Source organism: Leptonychotes weddellii, chromosome 11 (assembly GCF_054177405.1).
Source record: "Leptonychotes weddellii isolate Sample4059 chromosome 11, ASM5417740v2, whole genome shotgun sequence".
NCBI classification, from domain to species: Eukaryota; Metazoa; Chordata; class Mammalia; order Carnivora; family Phocidae; genus Leptonychotes; species Leptonychotes weddellii.
In genome coordinates, this window is record NC_138379.1 from 24,211,439 (window position 1) to 24,229,689 (window position 18,251).

At 49.4% G+C, this 18,251-nt stretch overlaps 1 protein-coding gene and 1 long non-coding RNA gene across 2 annotated transcripts; one reads left to right on the forward strand and one right to left on the reverse strand.

The window, feature by feature from the left end:
• Positions 1–4,846: 4,846 nt before the first annotated feature.
• On the reverse strand, positions 4,847–17,521 carry RCN1 (reticulocalbin 1). The gene is made up of 6 exons (XM_006746940.3): positions 17,037–17,521; positions 12,814–13,007; positions 11,577–11,755; positions 9,805–9,865; positions 6,907–7,106; positions 4,847–5,995 (listed from the first exon to the last, which is right to left on the reverse strand). Exons 1-6 carry the CDS (start codon positions 17,288–17,290, stop codon positions 5,888–5,890), a joined length of 996 nt encoding a protein of 331 aa, XP_006747003.3. The 5' UTR covers positions 17,291–17,521; the 3' UTR covers positions 4,847–5,887.
• On the forward strand, positions 7,013–16,881 carry LOC145716163 (uncharacterized). Its single transcript, XR_014138619.1, has 3 exons — positions 7,013–7,148; positions 8,297–9,539; positions 14,091–16,881. It is a non-coding gene; the product is annotated as an uncharacterized LOC145716163 (long non-coding RNA).
• Positions 17,522–18,251: the final 730 nt, after the last annotated feature.

The following is an 18,251-nucleotide window of genomic DNA, read 5'->3' on the forward strand; positions in this document are numbered from 1 at the left end:
TTTCTTTAGATTCTGTGGCATATCTTTTAACTCTTAAAATGACTGTCAGCTCCTTAAAAGCTATTAGGACAGAGTCCTCTGGCTCCACGGTTGAAGTTAGGCCAGCGGCAGAGAGCTTTATACCCAGCGTCTCCCTGAGCCCTCTCCACCACCTGGCGGCGCAGGTCCTGCTCTTTCTGCCTTTTTCAGAAGAGGAAAAGGAGGTTTGCAGCGTAGAAGCAGTCGGTCTGGAGTCATCCAGCTGGCGAGTCCGTCTGACTCTCAGTCACCCAGGGGTGCTCTCTACATGCACCTTTATGGCTACTGTCTTAGCAGCCCGGCCACACACTTCCCTGGTTTGGGATCTGATAGGACTCAATAAATCTCCTCAGCTTCTTACAGGTAATAACCATGTGACTTCTTTTTTTTTATTTAAGATATGAACTTTAAAACAAAACACCTTTCTTTCATGTCTTTAAAACAATAAACAAGCCTCTGACAGTTTTCTGATCCACAGCCTCGCTCACTCACTCCTGCCATGGGTGGAGGCCTAAAAGTAAGCACGAATAAATCCACTGTCTGCTGCTGAACCGTGTGAGGACCCTGCTTTGGCCGACTAATGAAAATGGTTACCGTTTGCTGACCGCTGGCTTCACAAAGTGCTTTACGGGCATTTCCTTGATCAATCCCTATTCCTCTTCTCGAAGGTAGGGATTACTGTCGCCATTTTTCAGATGAGATGGTTGAGGCTTTAAAGTGAACAGCTGGAGTAGGGGAAGGAGGTCTGGTCTAACCTCTGCCTCAGTGCGGAGGAAAGGGAAAACCACAAGCTGACTCTTTCTGAGCCTCAGTTTCCTCCTTTGAAAACAAGACCCTGGGGGACCTTTTTCAGCCGGGTCCCTGGATGTTTTTCTGAAAGTGCAGAGGCTCTTTTGATCTGCTCTTGAATTGAGTTCTGAATCGCTGCCACACACACAGCTTTGGAATGCTGTCACCATGATAAAAACAGTGCTGAGTGCGAGTCCTTTGTCATTTCATCTGGTCAGTTTCCTCCAGTAGTAGATCCGTCTTGAGCTTTTGAGAACACGTCACACAAGAAGGAAAGACTATGAGCTAGCAGCCTGGTGTCTGTAGGCCTGGCCTGTCTGACTGCTGCCATGGGACCTGCTCAGAAAGGAAAAACTTAGGAAAAACTCCTTTTCTGTGTGTGTCACTTTTCAGTCCTTGTGGTTCTTGCCATGTGCATTATCTCATGCATCTTTGTGACTACTCTGAGAGCTGGGTATTATTATTATTATTATTATTATTATTATCCACGTCAGAACAGGCCTTTCAGGAGGAAGGTGACCTACTGAGATCACAGAACTTCTGTGTAGCAGAGCTAGGACTCAATCCAGCCAGGCCTTTGGACCCGTCTTTCCATGCCACCAACTCTGCATCTTACCCCCATGGTCCTGAATTTTCAAATTACACCATGCATGGCCACCAGTTTTTAAAATGGTAGGAATATTAGCAGTGGATTCACCAAGAGGCTCTTTAACTGGCAGCAACATAGTGGGGTGATTAAGAGGGTGGGGTCCCCTATCAGAGACGCCTGGATTTGTATCCTGGCCCTGCCATTTCTAACAGAACACTCTTTGACATGGGGCACTGTCAGGAGTGACCACATTGGCTTGCCTGTGTTTGACTCTCACACTGCTGAGCCCCCACACCACGGCTGCCGTGGACAATTGGCCTAGAGTGGACTCTTTAGACCACTGAGGTGGTTGGGTTGTTCGTTCCCACAGCACAGCCGAGCTTATCCCTCTTTCCTATGAGTACCAGCCTCACAGGTTGTCGTGAGGGTTCCAGGAGAAATGTGTGTAAGAACTTGGCTTAGTGGCTAGTACGTGGCTCTTAGTGTGAGAGAAAAGAAATGCTATGTGCTCTCACTACACAAGCATCTCCAAGATAGGAAAGTAACCAAGCCTTACATTCATGTTCTTTCCGTGCCTCAGTGGTGAGTTGCACACTATTTTCTATTTTATTTTTTTAAAGATTTATTTATTTACTTGAGGGAGAGAGAGAGCATGAGTAGGGGAAGAGGCAGAGGAAGAGGGAGAGAGAGAATCCTCAAGCAGACGCCCCACTGAGCACAGAGCCCCAGGCAGGGCTCGATCCCACGACCCGGAGATCATGACCCGAGCCAAAGTCAAGAGTCTGACGACGCTTAACCGACTGAGCCACGCAGGCACTCATATTTTCTATTTTATATGAGAAAAATGACAGAGGTACTGAAAACACATGGGATGGTGGGATGCCTCATACCTAGGGTGCGTTGAGCCAGCCTCGGACTCTGGAACTGACCTGAATTGAGAGTGCAGATGGATTCTGAGCAGAGAGCTCCAAGTTCACGTAAATCGCAGGAGTTTAAGTACTGATGACGCAGTCTTTCCACTGCCCAAGTGTTTAATACTTCAGCGTGAGCCAAAGCAGTGAACATTACAGTGCTCATTGGTTTTTAGTGGGAAATTCTAGCATTATAAACTTGTTTTAAGACTCCAGAGAGAGCCAAATCCTAGTTGCATATACTTGGGAGGAAGCCACATTTTATTACAAAAGTGGCAGAATCAGTCTAGAAAGACTTTTAAAAACATCCAGTCAGCCATCCACCACTTACCTCCTCAAGATGTTTTCGCTGGGCGGCTAACAAGTAGCCATGTAGCTACTGTTTGCTGGGCACTTCTGAGCAGACAGGGTTCATGCCTTTGCTAACAAGAAACAACTACAATAATCCACGCAGGTGAAGAAAACCTTCAGGTGTTGCTGATTTTCTAACTACATTTTTTTATTACACTCAAATTCATTCAAAAACCTATAGTAAGAGACAAGAGGTACGAAATGTGTGTTCATGTTTTGCTTGGACAGATTTTGGCTCCTAGCAATTAATGCTTTCGGTCACATTAAGCATATAAATAATGCTTTGTGACATTACAGTATTTCCCATTACAGATCAATTTTGTAGCATTTGTCCATAATCCGACTTGAAATGTTACCTAGAAACAAAATATGTTTTCCTTGAAACAGTCAGACCCTATTAGAAATCTAAGGCTTTACAAATCACCATGTTAACAGTTATGTCCCCTAGCTAAGGTTTTCTTTCTTTAAATAGTGTTAAATTCAGCCCCAGAAGCACTAGTCTCTGTGAGGGTTCTCTTCTTATGTGCACTGATTTGAAAGGAGAAATTTAGTGCTCAAAATATATTTAACATCTTACAGTGCATAACTTAATAAATCAACCAGCATTCCCTTTTGGGGTAAAAATAATGTTAGCACCTTTTACAAGTGTTATGCTTCTAATTAGGTTACAAGATATTATTTTCTCATTTTTCAAAAGGCAGGTTTTCATTGCCAAAAAAAAAGGTGTCAGCCTCTTTCTGGGTAAGGGGAGTTATTCTCATTCCCTGACCATATAATCATACACCATGGGTGAGCCAAGAAATAAAGGGAACAGGTATCAGCTCTGAAGGTTGGAGCAGTAAAACTTAGTGCTACCCGGTGGAGATTTGGGGCCAGGAGCACCTGGGTTTGATTCCAGCCCTGCCATTTAATCACTGTGGAGTCCAGCAAATTACCTAACTTCCGATTCAGCAAATGTGAGCTATTTTTTAATTATTTACACACTTTTTCCCCCCTGAAGAACATTCTCTTTGATGAAAGCTAACAACCTCTCATCCATTCAGCAGGTAATTACGGAGTACCTATTGTAGACCAGGCTCTCCTGCTCTAGGTCCTGGGCAACAGCAGTAGATAAGACAGACCAGACCATTGCTCTCACGTTGCAGCTTGGGGAAGATGGACCGTGTACAAACAAGAACACATCAAATGGTGCAGTTGGCTGCAGGTGGCCCCCCAAAAGATAGGTCTACCTCCTAACCCCTGGAACCTGTGAATGTGACCTTACTTGGAAAAATAGTCCTTGCTGATTTAAGTAAGGATCTTGAGATGAGATCATCCTGGATTATCAAGGTGGGCCCTAAATCCGATGACAAGTGTCCTTATAAGTCACACAGAGGAGACAGAGAGAGAAAGGAAGAAAAGGCCATAAGATGGAGGCAGAGAGTAGAGTGATGAGCCACAGCCAACGAGCACCTGGGGCTGGCAGGATCTGGAAGCAGCAAGGAAGGATCCTTCCCTAGAGCCTCTGAGGGAGCGTGGCCCTGCCCACACCTTTATTTCAGACTCTGGCCTCGAGAACTGTGAAAGACTAAGTTTCTGTTGTCGTAAGCCTCCCTCTTTGTGGTAATTTGTACATCAACCCTGGAAAACAATGGCTTAAACGGCAATGTGTACCAAGAAGAGAATAAAACGGGGAAATGAGACAAAATATAAACAGGGACTCAAATGGGACCACCGTAAATGATGAGAGCGTGGGAGGCCCCATTGTGGAGGTACCGTCTGAGTTCCCCGAGGACGTGGGAGATGGGTGTTCTGAATCTGAGGGGCAGCAAGTGCAAAGGGCCCAACCTGGGAATGAACTTGGTGTGTTGGAGGACCAGGAAGTTAGTGGGGCCGGCCCTGGGAAGTGATGGGGTCAGTGGTAGGGAGATGCTGATGCAGGAAGGGACCAGACCCTGAAGGGCCTTGTAGGCCCTGAAACCCATCTGAGAGAGACTTACAATGACTCGAAGATGCCCTTACTAGCAGAGAAAGAAGTTCTGCCTTTGTTACATAGGTAAATGTGAGTATATTCTAAACATTCTAGTAATCAGATTAAAAGCCCAGAGCCTTTATCATCTAATCATGTAATCCCATCCCACTGTTAATTCTGTATGAACAAGAATGTCACAAAGAGTGCGTGTGAGGTCAAACACCACAGGACACAGTAGAAAATCCTCAGTGGGATCCTTTATTTTGTTCATTATTTATAAGGTGAAATTTCAGCCTGTAAGAGATGTTTCTCCCAGTTCAGCCAATGGCTTGTAACATCACCTTGTCCTAATTCCCTGGTGCAGCAGTCCCCAGGGTCACAGGTTCCCCGGGACCAGCCAGAGTGGGTTTCAGAACTCCACAACGCCGGCCTCCCCAGGATCCCACCTCCTCATTCCTGTCGGCGATCAGCGAGGAAATGAATTGTATTTCTGTTCACTTTTTTCAAAGCTCAGACCTACCTCATTTACATGTCAAGAAAATGTTCTCAAGTATAATAAAGTGTTTATCATTTTCCCAGAGGTCTTCGAATGAATGCCTGACATTCCTTTCTTCCCTACCTCTAAAGTTCCTTTCTTTTTCACATTATCTTTCTTGATTGCTTCTTATTGTAAAAACAAAAAAACACAAAGATATGGATTTGTTGTGCACATTAGCAGGTCCGTACAGAAAAATGCACAGAGGTTTTATATACCATCAGTGACAGCTCAGAGTATAAAGTCAAGAAGGAAGAATCTGGAATATTAGACGTGCTCGGAAATAAGCCTACATAGGAGGATACCACTGTAGCTTCATCAGACGTTTCTCTCACCAACTATTCAACGGTGGCAGATCTAAAAAATGTGCAGTTAAAATACACAGCAGTCGCTCCATACACTGCCCCCCAACTTCTGAATATAGGGCTCTTCCCCATTTTCTTCCCTTTCGTTTATGTTTAATGGAGAAAGCTAAAAAAAAATCTTGTTTTAGCAAGTATCCCTGTAGAGTGTCGCGATTGACCAAGATTTTAATGTGTTTGGAGAGAAGTCTTACTGAAACAAGAGCGATGACTATTTTCCAGTAAACAGTGAGTGACAAATAATTTTAACCCCAATCTGAGGTTAGAAACTTGCTTTTTGGGGGGCCCACAACTGCTGTAGACGAGACAACTGTAGCAACCATCCAAGACAACGAAAGAGAGCCTATGACAGTCTGCTGTATGCTTTATGCGGAGGAGGTATCAGAGCTCATCATGGTTTTTTGTGAGATCTTCCCCGTAATTGGTGGCTTGGCTTCCGACAAACATGTTCCAGTTCTCCAATATCTCCTCTTTAGTTAGCTTTTCATCCTGCAAGAGAGAGGAAAAGACCTCTGTCACAGAAGTTCTGGTAACTCTGAGGAACAGTTCAGCGTGAAGCTCCCATTAATTTCATGGATTTTCAACATTTAAAATAGCGCATGTCATAGTTAAGAAGCTGCTAGGTACCTCCTTCACCCACCATCACTGCCCTGCGAAATCCAAACCGCAACAGCCTCCGGCCTTAAAAGTTGCGCTAAAATACATCAGGCAAGGCCTCAAGGAATTCCGAAGCCAGAATCCAGTCATGTCCACAAGCAGTGCTGGCTTTCCCAAAACAGGCCCCAAAGATTTCCACTCCCCCTGTATGGCTTGACTGCGGAACTCTCCTGTCTCCCGAGAACGTGCAGCAGTGATCAAACTGGGAAGAGGCAGGGCTTCTTTCTAAATCTTGTTTATTTATTTGGATATTTATCAAAAGATACTGAAGCGCTGGGCATCCGAGCCCTCGCAGGACGAGCTTGCTTCAGGCTGCCTGGGATGTCAAGGGATGGGCATCCTTGTGCCTGACACGTTAGAGATGTCTGATAAATATCTGCTGACTGACTGACTGACTGACTGAACAAACTGTCCTCGGGCAACTCAGGGTATACCTCAGAAATCCAGGCCCGGCCCACAGCAAACAAAGTCACCGTTTCTGCAATCCTCAGAGACGGGAGGGAATTAAGTGTGTGGCCCTTAGCGGACTCTCTGGGAATGTCTGGGCCTCTAATGAGTTCACCGTGGGTTATCACGGTATTGGCTTAATTAAGTTCACAAGTCTCTAATGTAGGGCAAGAATGAGAGAAGTCAATAAGGACGCGGCCGCATGGGCCAATGCTATCACCAAAGCAGCAAACAGAACCTATCTTATATGTAAACTGTCTCCCTTCAAGGAACCATTCCTGGAGAACGTGAAATACCTTGTTTTTGTCTGACTCATACACTAGGTGCCTGGCCTCGGCCTGAGCATGGTCGTAGTCTTGAGGGAGGATCCAGTGGCGAATCTCATCTTTGTCCAACTTCCCGTCCTTGTTGAGATCCCGGAACTCATTGAACTGCTCCCGTTCTGACAAAACCCAGTCTGGCTCAGGGCCGTTCTCCTCGTGGGAAAACATATCCGCTAGAAGGGAAGGTGTTCTTGGTTATGAAGAGAAGTGGGAAGGTAAGTCAAGGAAAACCTGACCTCCTGAGTTTTTGGAAAGATCATGGCCCATCAGGAGCCCTAACCCAAATGTCTGTTGGGCAGTTTCTGGAGGATAATGATGCAGTGATTTAGCCACTGTGCAGGCCGCCTCGTGGAATAGAAAGAACGGAGCTCAGGAGCCCGAAGGTGAATCCTGGCTCGTGACTTAGTTCAGTGACAGGGATTATGTTACTTAATTCAGTGAGTGAGTCTTAAGGTGTCTTGTCTGTAACATGGAGGTAATAATTTACAAATCACAGAGTTATTATGAAGATGAAAGAGGATACTTTCTGTGAAAAACACTCTACAACCCAAACAGCACTATATAGGTGAAAAACCAGTAAAAAGGACCAACATCAAGCACTTCCTACAGTCCAGCTATTATATATAAGATACTTTACACACTTTTTTTGTTCTAACTTTCATAATAATCCTAGAAGTAGGTACTGTTAGTATTCCCATTTTATAGATGAAAACACTGAGGCATAGCCTTAACCCAAGGACCCGCAGCTAGTATGAGCTTGAGGCTACATAGGAGCAGGGTCACTCTGCTTCTACCCCTGGTCTTAACCACTTATTCCTATTGTTGTTTGTATCCTCTCCAAAGGGCTTCCCCATAGATCATTTTATTTCATCCTTATAACAATTCTGTAAGATGAATCATTATCCTTATTTTATGAAATGACCAGGAAGGGCAAAGAAGGTGAAGTTTAGGTGCATTGTTTGCTAAGTCACTAGATCTCCTTGGAAAAGACAGATACCCTGTGGGCAGTTTTCTCTTTAATGGAAACACAGCTTGGAAATGCCAGGTGGTAGAGAGAGCGGGTAGTGAATGAAGGCAAAAGAGAGACAAGACCCTTGGTTCCGCCACAAGGCAGAGCCACACCGGACACTTAAAGACTGTTTCTGAGCCAGGGCTGTCACATTTATTAGCTAACTTGGGCTTCACTGAATCCCACAAGCACGCATGCTGTGTATTCCCATTTTCCAGATGAGGAAACTGAGGCTTATCATGATGACATGACTCCCACAGGGTCGCACAGCTAGTAAGTGGAGAAGCCAGGACTCCGAAGTCCAGGGCTCTTCCCACCGCACCATATCACCACCGGTCTTCTGTTCACTCCCAGCAGAAAAGAAGGCTCCTCCACCAATGAACTCACTTGCTGGACAAGTCCACACGTCAGGCCTCTCCGACTACGAGCCGCTCAGAATTGTATTTTCAAGCACCATGCCCCCGCGCCTCCCTCACTCCCCGGTGTAAAGAGTGGAGTGTTTCTTTTAGGCAAAGCCACTGACTTCGCACCGTTTGAATGCAGAGTTCAGGAGGGCCAGGAAGAGCACACGCTTTTGATCAAAAGGGCTACATTGCGTGTTTCATTCTGTGAGCCTTCTCTGTCTGATTCCATCAGCACCGTCAAGGCGAGACGTCCGCAGCTCTGAACCGTCCCCCACACGCACCCCGGGCACGGGGAGGGAAGGCTGTGCGGCTTGCCCGACGAGGGGCCTGTCAGCGTGTTACTCTCCGAAGGTCGTGCCACTGAGATCGCTTTAATTACCACGGTGAGAGCTACCTGTCGGTTACCACACACCCGAGGACGGCACTCGGGCCTTCAGATCAAATAGCACTTCTCCTGATGAGAAGAAACTTTGCTCTTCATTACCGAAAGCACGTGTTCTCGTGCACGGGGTGGCAAAGTAATGCGACCCCAGACCAGAGACCGAGGGTGACGTGCACTTCGGTTTTACGCTGAAAGGTAATAAACTGCCTCTATTAACTATGGGTATGAAAATTATATGCATCCCATCCCTCAAATGACTTCCCAGCTTTTACTTTATTGACACTTGGGAGCAGAAGAGCTGCCAGGAGAAGGCACCTGCTGTTGGGAGCCTTATACCGGGGCACCCAAGTGACCGCGGTGAGGGTCAGATGGAAATGTCCAAGGGGCCTGCGCCAGCCCTTTATGCTGGGAGGCCAACCGGGCTGCTCGGAAGGGCTGCTCGCAAGGCGGCTTCTGACCCAGCTGCATGAGTTTGACTCCACCAGTGCCTGGTACCTGATAAACACACCTCTTGATGCTTAAGTGGAGCCCATCAGAACAAAATGCGAGCTGTGGTACTCCCAAGGAAAGCATCAGAAAGCAGAGGCACACAATGGCTAACCATGGGCGGCTGGGCCCAGGAGACAAGGAGTCACCTCTCTAAGAAGGAGGGCCTTTCTGTCACATATAAACTGTCACATCCATCACAGCTCCATCTGCTCACTGCTTCGAGGCCCCACGGACTCACCATCTGACTTTGGGGTCTTTCCCCGGACCCAGTCTGCTCTGGCCTCATGGAAATCTGTGGGATCTCCACGCCCATTTTGCAAAGGTAAAACTAGACAGTGGGGTGGGGGGGCAGCTCTCAGAGCCGTGGGGCCCACTGCTGGCCACTGTGTGACGTCTCCTAAGTGCCTCCCACATACTGGCCCCTGGGGCTGGTGTGACAAGTCCCTCCGCAGTGGGAGGACACAGGAGTGACAACTTCAGACTTGCAGCTGTTGCTAAAAGAGACGTCTGCGGAAAGGAGCTCGACATGTGGGTGGAGGAATGTCGCCCTGTTGAGAGAGCTGAGCAAGACTCCAGGCCACACTCACCAATATACTCGTCCTGATCCACAAACCCATCCCCATTCTTGTCGATGTCCTCCAGGGTTTCCTAGGAAGCAAAGGGGAATAGAGAAGGGAAGATGGCAATGTGCTCTAAGTAAATCTGAGAATTCTACCTATTGTCCTCCTCGGTCTGGCTTTTATGGCCGAAAATGCTTGGAAGCTTTTGGCTCGCCTCCTTACCTCCGTGGGCATGAGTTTCTTATCTGTAAAAACTAGGCACTGGCTTCTGTTCCTCCTTCCCCTTCCCCCAATTTTAAGAGCAGAACACTCTCTTCAAATGCAAATGTAAGTAAAAGCCCACAGGGACTCGGATTTTTATCAAGAAGCCCTGCCAGGCCAACCATCTCCACCATCCAGCCAGACCATCCCCTGGGGTACCTGTGAGGAACCCAGCTTGAGAACCACTGGACCGGGTAATCACAAAAAACAGATTGCAGGGCTGAGTGGATGATGAACACTAAGCGGGTGTCATGAAAATATGAAACGATGGGCAATTACAAAGGAAAAGTATTATCAGACTTTTGGATGTATATGTTCTGCACTTAGTGCACTTGACTTCTTAATTAGGTTTATTGCTTGGGTGAGTAATTAAATGAATTTACTTTGTCACAGCAACTCAGAGCCATCCTGGGCTGAAGCAAACAGCCGACCGGAAAGCAGAGAGCCAATCCAGAGGCACGTAATGCACTTGTGGACAATTCCCGCATCTTCATCGTCCTCTAGCGAAGTAGCTATCACTACATGGATGGTGGGTGGTAGAAAGAAATGATTCTTAGAGCCACTGCCCAGTCCTCGGTGTCATGGTGATCACGAGAGTAAAGCATGAGGCAAGAGTGGACCCCAACCACCAACTGGGCAACTAAAATAGTCCAGAGCTGATTATGAACAAAAACTTCAGTCACTGGTTTCCCAGCATTGAAGCAGTTAGAACTGGCCTGGGGCACCTGCCCAGGAAATAAATGATGGCATTTATTTTACTGTCATGGAAAATGAAGACGTTTGGGACCCCCCCCCAAGACACTATGGAACGCACAGCCATCCCTCAGAGCCTCGGTTGGACCCATGCATCCTCCCAAGCCCCCCTCCTAAGAGGAATGTCCTTCCTGCCAGTTTTACTTGAAGTCCCCCTATGGTTTAACAATCACGAATTCCCTTTCAGAGTCTTTTTCTAGTTCCCGCAAGGCTGAAAAATGGGACAGAGACTAGCTAGTGGATCACTGAACCCATCTGCTCTTTCCGGCACACATCTAAACTGTATTTCCCTGCCTTGTCCTATCTAGAAGGAGCCCGTGGAAAGTAGAAGGAAGGGATGATTCATTTCTTGGCCAGGACAGTAATGGCAGACTGTTGCCTTCTCTTCATTCCCTTTCTTTTCCTTTGTGTCTCCCAGCTGGTTGTTCCAGGATGACCTAGAAGCCACAAGATGGTGGAGTACAAGGTGGAAGGCACCTGGGTACCTGACAGTACTTAGAGAAGTGCCCAAAAGGCCCACCTGACTCAAACCATCTACACTGGACTTGGTAGAAGCAAAAATAAGCTTCATTTTCCATGGCTGGGACTGGGGCTGTTTGTTACAGCAGCTAGCCTGCCCTGACTAATCTATTGGGTAGACAAGTATTCCCAACGTATTCCACTTCAGAGTTCTTCTCCAATTCCCGTCAGGCTGACGAATGCTGTCTCTTTGGAAGAAGGGACAAGACTGTGGTACAGATTTCGCTCTGGTCTTTTCCCAGCTCAGGCTCTTTTAATGATCTTACCAAAACCACAATTTCCTTCATATGCTCAAACTCCTCAGGGTGCAGAAAGGCGGTGAACTCCTCCCGAGTAGCTGTCTGGTCACCATTGAGGTCTGCAGCCTTGAACCTTCTCTCGTCGCGTGGTAGCATCTTTTTAAAGGTGTGATGATCCGAAGTATCCTGAAACTCTGCGGGGTTTCCTGCAGGATGTGTGCAGAAATGTTTGAACTGGCTGCTACAGAAAGCACTTCCTTCTAGATCACTCATCCTTCGTGCCCAAATGGTACACACAGGACAAAAGGTCCCGAGCCACTGAGTTCTTTGAAACATTTCAGAATGCCTTTAGTATCTGTCCCTTCATCTCCCTACCTCCCCCATAATCCAGGCCCTAACAGCTTATTGGGGGCATTATAGCAAATGGTTAAGAGTGCTGGCTTTAGGCCATATAGTCATACTTTTCTTTGCAGAACCCTGCTTTCATCATATCATTCTTTGATCTAGAACATACACAGGCTCCCCAGTACCCACGACATTCTAAATGTTTCTGTCTGGCTTTTAAGATCTCCCTTAACCTAATAATGAGTGTGTGCATCTCTGGCTCTCTCTCCCATGCACCCAGTGGGGCTGCACCCTGTGCTTTGCATGCATCCCTCTATCATTCCTCACAAACAAGCCTGTCTTCTATTCAAACCCTGTCCACTTCTGAATGCACTCCTACCCCTTTGCTTCTCCAGCTGACCCACCTTCTCCTCTTATTTCTATCTCTCCAAATATATATCCATTTTTCAAAGCCCAACCCCCAGACCACCCTCCATCAGGAAGTCTTCCTTGACTGCTCCAGTCCACTCAGGTCTTTGCTATCTGAAAGCCGGCAGCATTTTGAAACCGTGCCACAGACACGCTTCATCTCTGCTCTGTTCTCTTTGTTCTTTGTGCCTCCAAGATCGTAAGCTCAGATTGGGCAGCAACCTAAGTCACATCTCATGACCCCGAGATGATGACCTAGCCCAAATCAAGAATCAGATGCTTAACCGACTAAACCACCCAGGACCGTGGACCCCTCCCACTACTCACCACCTACAGCTTCACTCAAAGTAAGCAACTCTGTACATTCTTAGTAAGCAGAGGAGGATGTTACACAAGCAGGTTCTACTTAGTGGGTTGTGACATCTCCCCGAGGTGGTAGATGTGTCAAGAGAGAAGAGAGGCCTTGTTATGAGACCCCCAGCTGTGCAAGCACTCTGGCAGCACCTCTTACCTAGGTAGTAACCATAGGTGGCTTGTTTGTATTCTTCCCAGGAAATTTTATCATCTTTGTCCCGATCATAATCCTTCCAGACTTTGGCGACATTATCGTAGATGTATCTCTTCTGCACTCGTTTGATCCAGGTTTTCAGCTCCTCGGTGGTAACAAAGCTGTCCCCATCACTGTCAATTCGATCAACAATCTTCCTGTAGTTAAAAAAACAAAACAAAACAAAACACCAAACCCACAAGGCTATTATCAAGACTTGTGTGATCCTGATCCAGAAAAAGATCAAACACCGCAGAAACTAAAATGCATAAACAACTGAAATGAAATCAATGATGCGATCATGCGGACACGACCAACTGATCAGAGTTGATTTGTAAGATGAAACCTAGCAGTCTTCTCTAGGTGCAGTCCGACTCCCTCACTTTAGAGTGATGGCACCGAGGCTGAGGGAAACGAGATGACTTTTCTGAGATCACACAGCTTGTATGTGCTATGACCAGGGTAGGAACCCACATCTCGGGGCTCTAGGGCCAATGCAAAAAAAAAAAGGAAAATTCTAGGTAAACCAAAAGATAAGTGAATTCTTCTTTGCTTCTTCTTTTTTTAAATCTCACAACTTTGGACTCAAAGTCTTGAAACTTAAAGCAGAAAGAGGCCAGATCTTATTGGCCAAAGCATAAGATGTCAGGGATGAAAGCCTTCACATCATGGGAACTATTCAAGAAACTTGACCAGCTGAGCAGCTGCAGAAGTCTATACCTCTGTCCTCAGGGTACGGATGCCTTGGTCCAGTGGTGTCTCCTGTTCCATAGCTGGCCCCAGGTCCAGCGACTGCCCACTAGACTCAACGGAGGAACCCCAAACCCTAGGCCAAAGCAAACTTCAGGTCGGGAACTCACCAGTGTCCATCTCTAGGCCCGAGGGTCCCAAGCTAGGGGTGCTTTCCCTGTGGGGAACTTCAAGGACACCCACAAGCTATTTCTAATGCTTAAACACGTTTTACTCTAGTAGTCCATTTACCTGGGATGAGGTCACCCAGGCTAATTAGGGATTTGTTTCTTTGCTTTGGGCTGCAATCTGTCAACTCAGTGGTAAATGAGTTAGATCTCTTTGATTAACAGTTACTCTTTGATTAACAAGAAATGGGGGATGAATTCATTAGTACGTGTGAAGTCTCCATTGCCTACCTGAGTCTGGGTGGCTGAGCTGCTCCTCTTGCTCAGGAAAGCATAAGCGCTCCCCACAGCTTTAATGTGTCCCCTCATTTGCCATTTTAACAGGTCTCAAGACTAACAAAGACTCAAGGCTTCCTTCCAGGGAATCACAGCCCCTCAGGGTCTCAGTTTTCCCGACTATAAATTGGAACACATGCTTTTACAAGGGATGTTGTGGCGAATAAAGGAGAGAATGTGTGCCTGGCCTCACTAAGGACAGTCATCCAGATCACAGGCGGACAGAGAACTCAAGAGACATCCAGCGAGTAACAGACATGAGCAGAGCCTCCCGGCAGGGCCTCAGGCAAACCTAGAGATGTGGGGCCAGCCGCCTGCAAGGCTGCCCATCTCTGCTCCAGACAGTGACTGCCATGTGGGAACGTAAGTCGACCGTGTCAAGAGAAACCAGAAATCAGGGTCAGTATGTGACATCACTCAGATGGTAATTTACGTTTTCTCTAATACCGCGCAGCATGTCTCTGACTACATGTGGCCTATAGGCCTCCACTTTGCAGCCCCCTGGCCTAGGTGTCTCCAGGGGCCTTAGAATGGTCACCTTTTCAGAATCTAACGTCAGGTGGTGATTGCCTGGATCCAGCCACGCTCCTCCCTCAGCAGCCCAAGCTTGGAGTGGGGGGTAGCGGGGGGGCGGGGTGCTGCACCAGGAGCTGTGGACAGAGAGGTAGCCATTCACTCTCCAGCCCGTCCCAAACGGCACCCATCACTTCCAAGCCTCCCCCCTAGCCTGGATTTACCTTACAGGTGAGTGGTGTGTCCACTACCTATCCGGTGGTTGAGGCCAGAGACCGGATGTCCCCCTGGGTTCCTCCCTCCTCTTCCCCACCTCCACGCTGAGTCAAGAGCAAGTACGGACAGTTCTGCCTCCCACATGTGTCTGGATTCACCCTCTCCTGCCCTGGGGACTGGCTGGGCTTGGTTCAGGCACTCAGGGCCACTCCCCTGCTCCTGGTCTCCCCATCTGAGCTTCGGTTACATTCTCTGTCCTGCTGCTGGTCTGACGTTCCTAACAAGTTTTGGGGATGATGACATTTTGATGGTGTACAAGATAACATCTAATCTTCACCTCACAGAGGTTCTTTCTGCCTCTGCCCTGTCCCTTTACTGTCCCAACACTCCTCATCCCCCAGAACAAGTTTCAATACCTTTACAAGCAGGTTGTTTTCTCTTCGGGAATGCCTCGCCCTGCTGGTACACCTGGCAATCTCTGAGCCATCCCACCAGTTCTGATCAGGGGGCATCCGGAAGCCCCTAAGCCCCTCTCTCCAACCTGCAGCCCCAGGGGCTCCTTCTCCCGAGTGCAGTCACTGTGGTTCAGACGTGCCACCAACACAGTGGTTATGCCCAGCGTCTGCTTGTGTCTCTCTCCTCTACTTCTGACTGTAAGGACTTGGAGGCCTAGAGCGTAAGGTTTTAACCTTTGTATCTCCCAGGTATCTAACACGGTGCCTGGCACAAGCAGCCATTCAGATGTTTGCTGCATGACTAAATGAATGATCGTGTTCATACACGATCGAATGCAGACCGACCACCAGCACTAGTTCTTGCCACTAGGCTTGCCTGTCACGAGAAAGGCAGTAAAACCAGAAGCTGTTAGGGCTGCAAACTGCAGAGTTCCCTACTCCAAATCCCAAAACCTCTCCTCCTCCTCCCTGGTGGCAGTGCTGCAAATGGCTGCCTCTCAGGGTCCCAGAATAAATCAGTTACCCAGTGCTTCCAAGCAGTACAATAGACTGAACCCATCAATGGCCCCCATTGTGAAGTCCCGAACAAGGAAAGTACTTCTCTGCAAAATAAAAGGTGATTGTTTGGAGAGGACTTTGAAGTTCAAAGATCTTTTATCAGAACAGGCAGATGGTGCACCTACACAATAGGTATAATTTAGCCTCCGATTTTAACCAACCACACTGGCCTTTGGTAGCCCCTGTCAGCACAGGGATGGCTGTGTCCTTTTTCATGTAGCAGGACAAGAAGATCCTCCACCCCCAGGAAGCAGGTTCCGGGAGGCCTGGTGCCCAGTAGGCGGGGCTACTGGGACCACCCCCGCCCCCCAACGCCAGCCCAGCCCAGCCTCCACCTGGGACCGGGTCTTGGCTGCTGATTGCTCTGTGGAAGGGTTCCCAGATACCTTTGCACGAGCCCAACTGTATCCCAGGGAAACTGGAGAGGGTGCAGAAATGTACCAAAGTTTTGTTTTCCAGGTTTGGCTCCTGATTCAACGGTCTTCACCAGTGAAATTCACAATCTGCCACCACACCCTCCAGCTTTTGGCCCTCATTGCCAAAGGGCTGGGTGCCTCCGCAGACATCTGCGGGGCAATAGAAATTGGGGGACCAGTTTCCATTCTCACTTCCCATTCCCTATGCCCTAATGCCCCTCTCTTCTTGACAGGATCTTTATGGCCCTACTTCTGCTATCCCTATCAGCCGGAAGGCAAGAACACCTCTGCCCCCGCCCAGGAACTCCCGGCCAGGAATCAAGCCTCTCCCTCAATCTGCCCCTTCATCTTTTATCCATTTATGTTCATCCTGGAGACCTTCTCAGCAGTGTCACAAACCCTCCACTCCGGGAATGGGGGGAGAAGAGGGAAACTGGGAGGGTGGGGAAGAGCTCATATCACTAAAATGCCACTGTGCACAAACTCTTCTTTTGTACACCCGCTGCCCTCCCTTCTGATGCAACCGAGGGGAGGGGGCGGGCCCTGGCCGCCTTGGCTCCCGCGGCCGCTGCCACGTTCTTGCCTCCCCGCGGGAAGCCACCCCGGGCCCGGGCGCGGTGGCGGTCTCCGCATCGCGGCCCCGGCGCCCGCGGACAACTCCGCGCCAGCCCCGCGGCCGTGCCCGCTGGTCCGCGGCCGTGCCCGCTAGTCCCCGCCCTCCGACCGCGCGCCCGATTTCGCTTTCGCTTTGCGGCGCGCGTTCCGCCTGGCGGCCGCCCCGTCATCCCCGCAGACACCTGCGACGCCCCCGAGCGCGGCCCGGACCGCGGCCTCACCCCAGCCTCTCCTTGCTCTCCTCCGAGGTGAGCTGGTCGAAGGTCTTGGAGTCCTCTTTGCCCAGGAAGGCCTCGTGGTCGTACTGGAAGCTCTGGTTGTCCTCGGGCGGCCGCTCGCCCAGCTCCGAGTCGGGCCGCACCACGCGCTCCTTCCGCACGGTGGGCTTGGCCCGCAGCGCCCCGGGCGCCAGCGCCAGCGCCAGCAGCAGCCCCAGGGCGAGCCCCAGGAGGCGGTCGCGGCCGCCACGCGCCATCGTCAGGGCAGGAGAGCGGCCCGCGGGGAGGCACCGAGCGAGCGAGGAGGACTGCGACTCGGGAGTGGGGGCTCCCAGCGCGGCGGCAGCGGCAGCGGCGGTGGGGGAGGGGACGGGCCCGCCCCGCGCCGGGGAGAAGGGGCGCGTCCCGCGCCGCGGGCAGGGAAGCTTCGGGCAGCCCGGCTCACGCGCCCATTGGCCGCCGGGCTGCGAGCGGGGGGGAGGCCGGGGCCGCCGAGCCACGTCGCCAGCCCGGGTGGTGGGCGCGGGGCTCGGGTTTCGCCTCGGCCCCTCCCCGCGATCTCGTTGCGAGGGGCGGGCCCAGGCGTACTGGGCTGGGGACCCGAGGGCTCTTAGGAAGACCGGGAAGAAGTTCTTTGTCCAGCAACAGATGTTCGTGATAAAATTCCCTCTCTCTTCTCCCAGTTCCGGAGAATTGGAAGGGGGGGGGGAAGGGAGGCGTTGCCCCTCCCCAACTTCCAACGGGGCGCCCGAATCCCAGCCCTGGACCCTGTCCCAAGATGCGCTCCGTTTTAAACTAAATGCAACCCCACTTCCCCTAACTGGGAGTCTGGTTACAAACACAAGAGACTGGAAAGAAACCAGGGTGGCTGAGGTCCCCTAGAAACGAGGTCGCAAACTCAAATGTCTAGGAGGGCCAAGCAAGTAGCTTCAGTGTGACGTGGGGCTAGTTAAACTGGGCAGTCCTGCGCGTTCCCGCTGCCACGAGTGCAAGGCCCCAAACTGGGAGATAGTTCCGTTTCCCAAAAGAAATCAGGATTTCAGATGTCTAATGTTTTCACTTCTACACAATGGCAACTCATTTTACGAAACACTACGTGATTTAAACAAATCTTGTCTGTACATTGAATGCAAAGTAATGCTACCAACATAGAGAAGCTCTGTAGAACTGTCTGCAATCATGGAAATGTTCTATACCTGGCCTGTCCAGTGGTGGTTA

Bases quoted from the DNA above. Each gene is read 5' to 3' on its own strand.
- RCN1 (XM_006746940.3), bottom strand. From the start codon at position 17,290: ATGGCGCGTGGCGGCCGCGACCGCCTCCTGGGGCTCGCCCTGGGGCTG. The intron at 11,756-12,813 runs GTAAGAGGTGCT...CACATCCTGCAG, and splicing joins CACCTATGGTTACTACCTAG to GAAACCCCGCAGAGTTTCAG. The intron at 7,107-9,804 runs GTGAGTGTGGCC...CTTCCCTTCTAG, and splicing joins GGATCAGGACGAGTATATTG to CGGATATGTTTTCCCACGAG.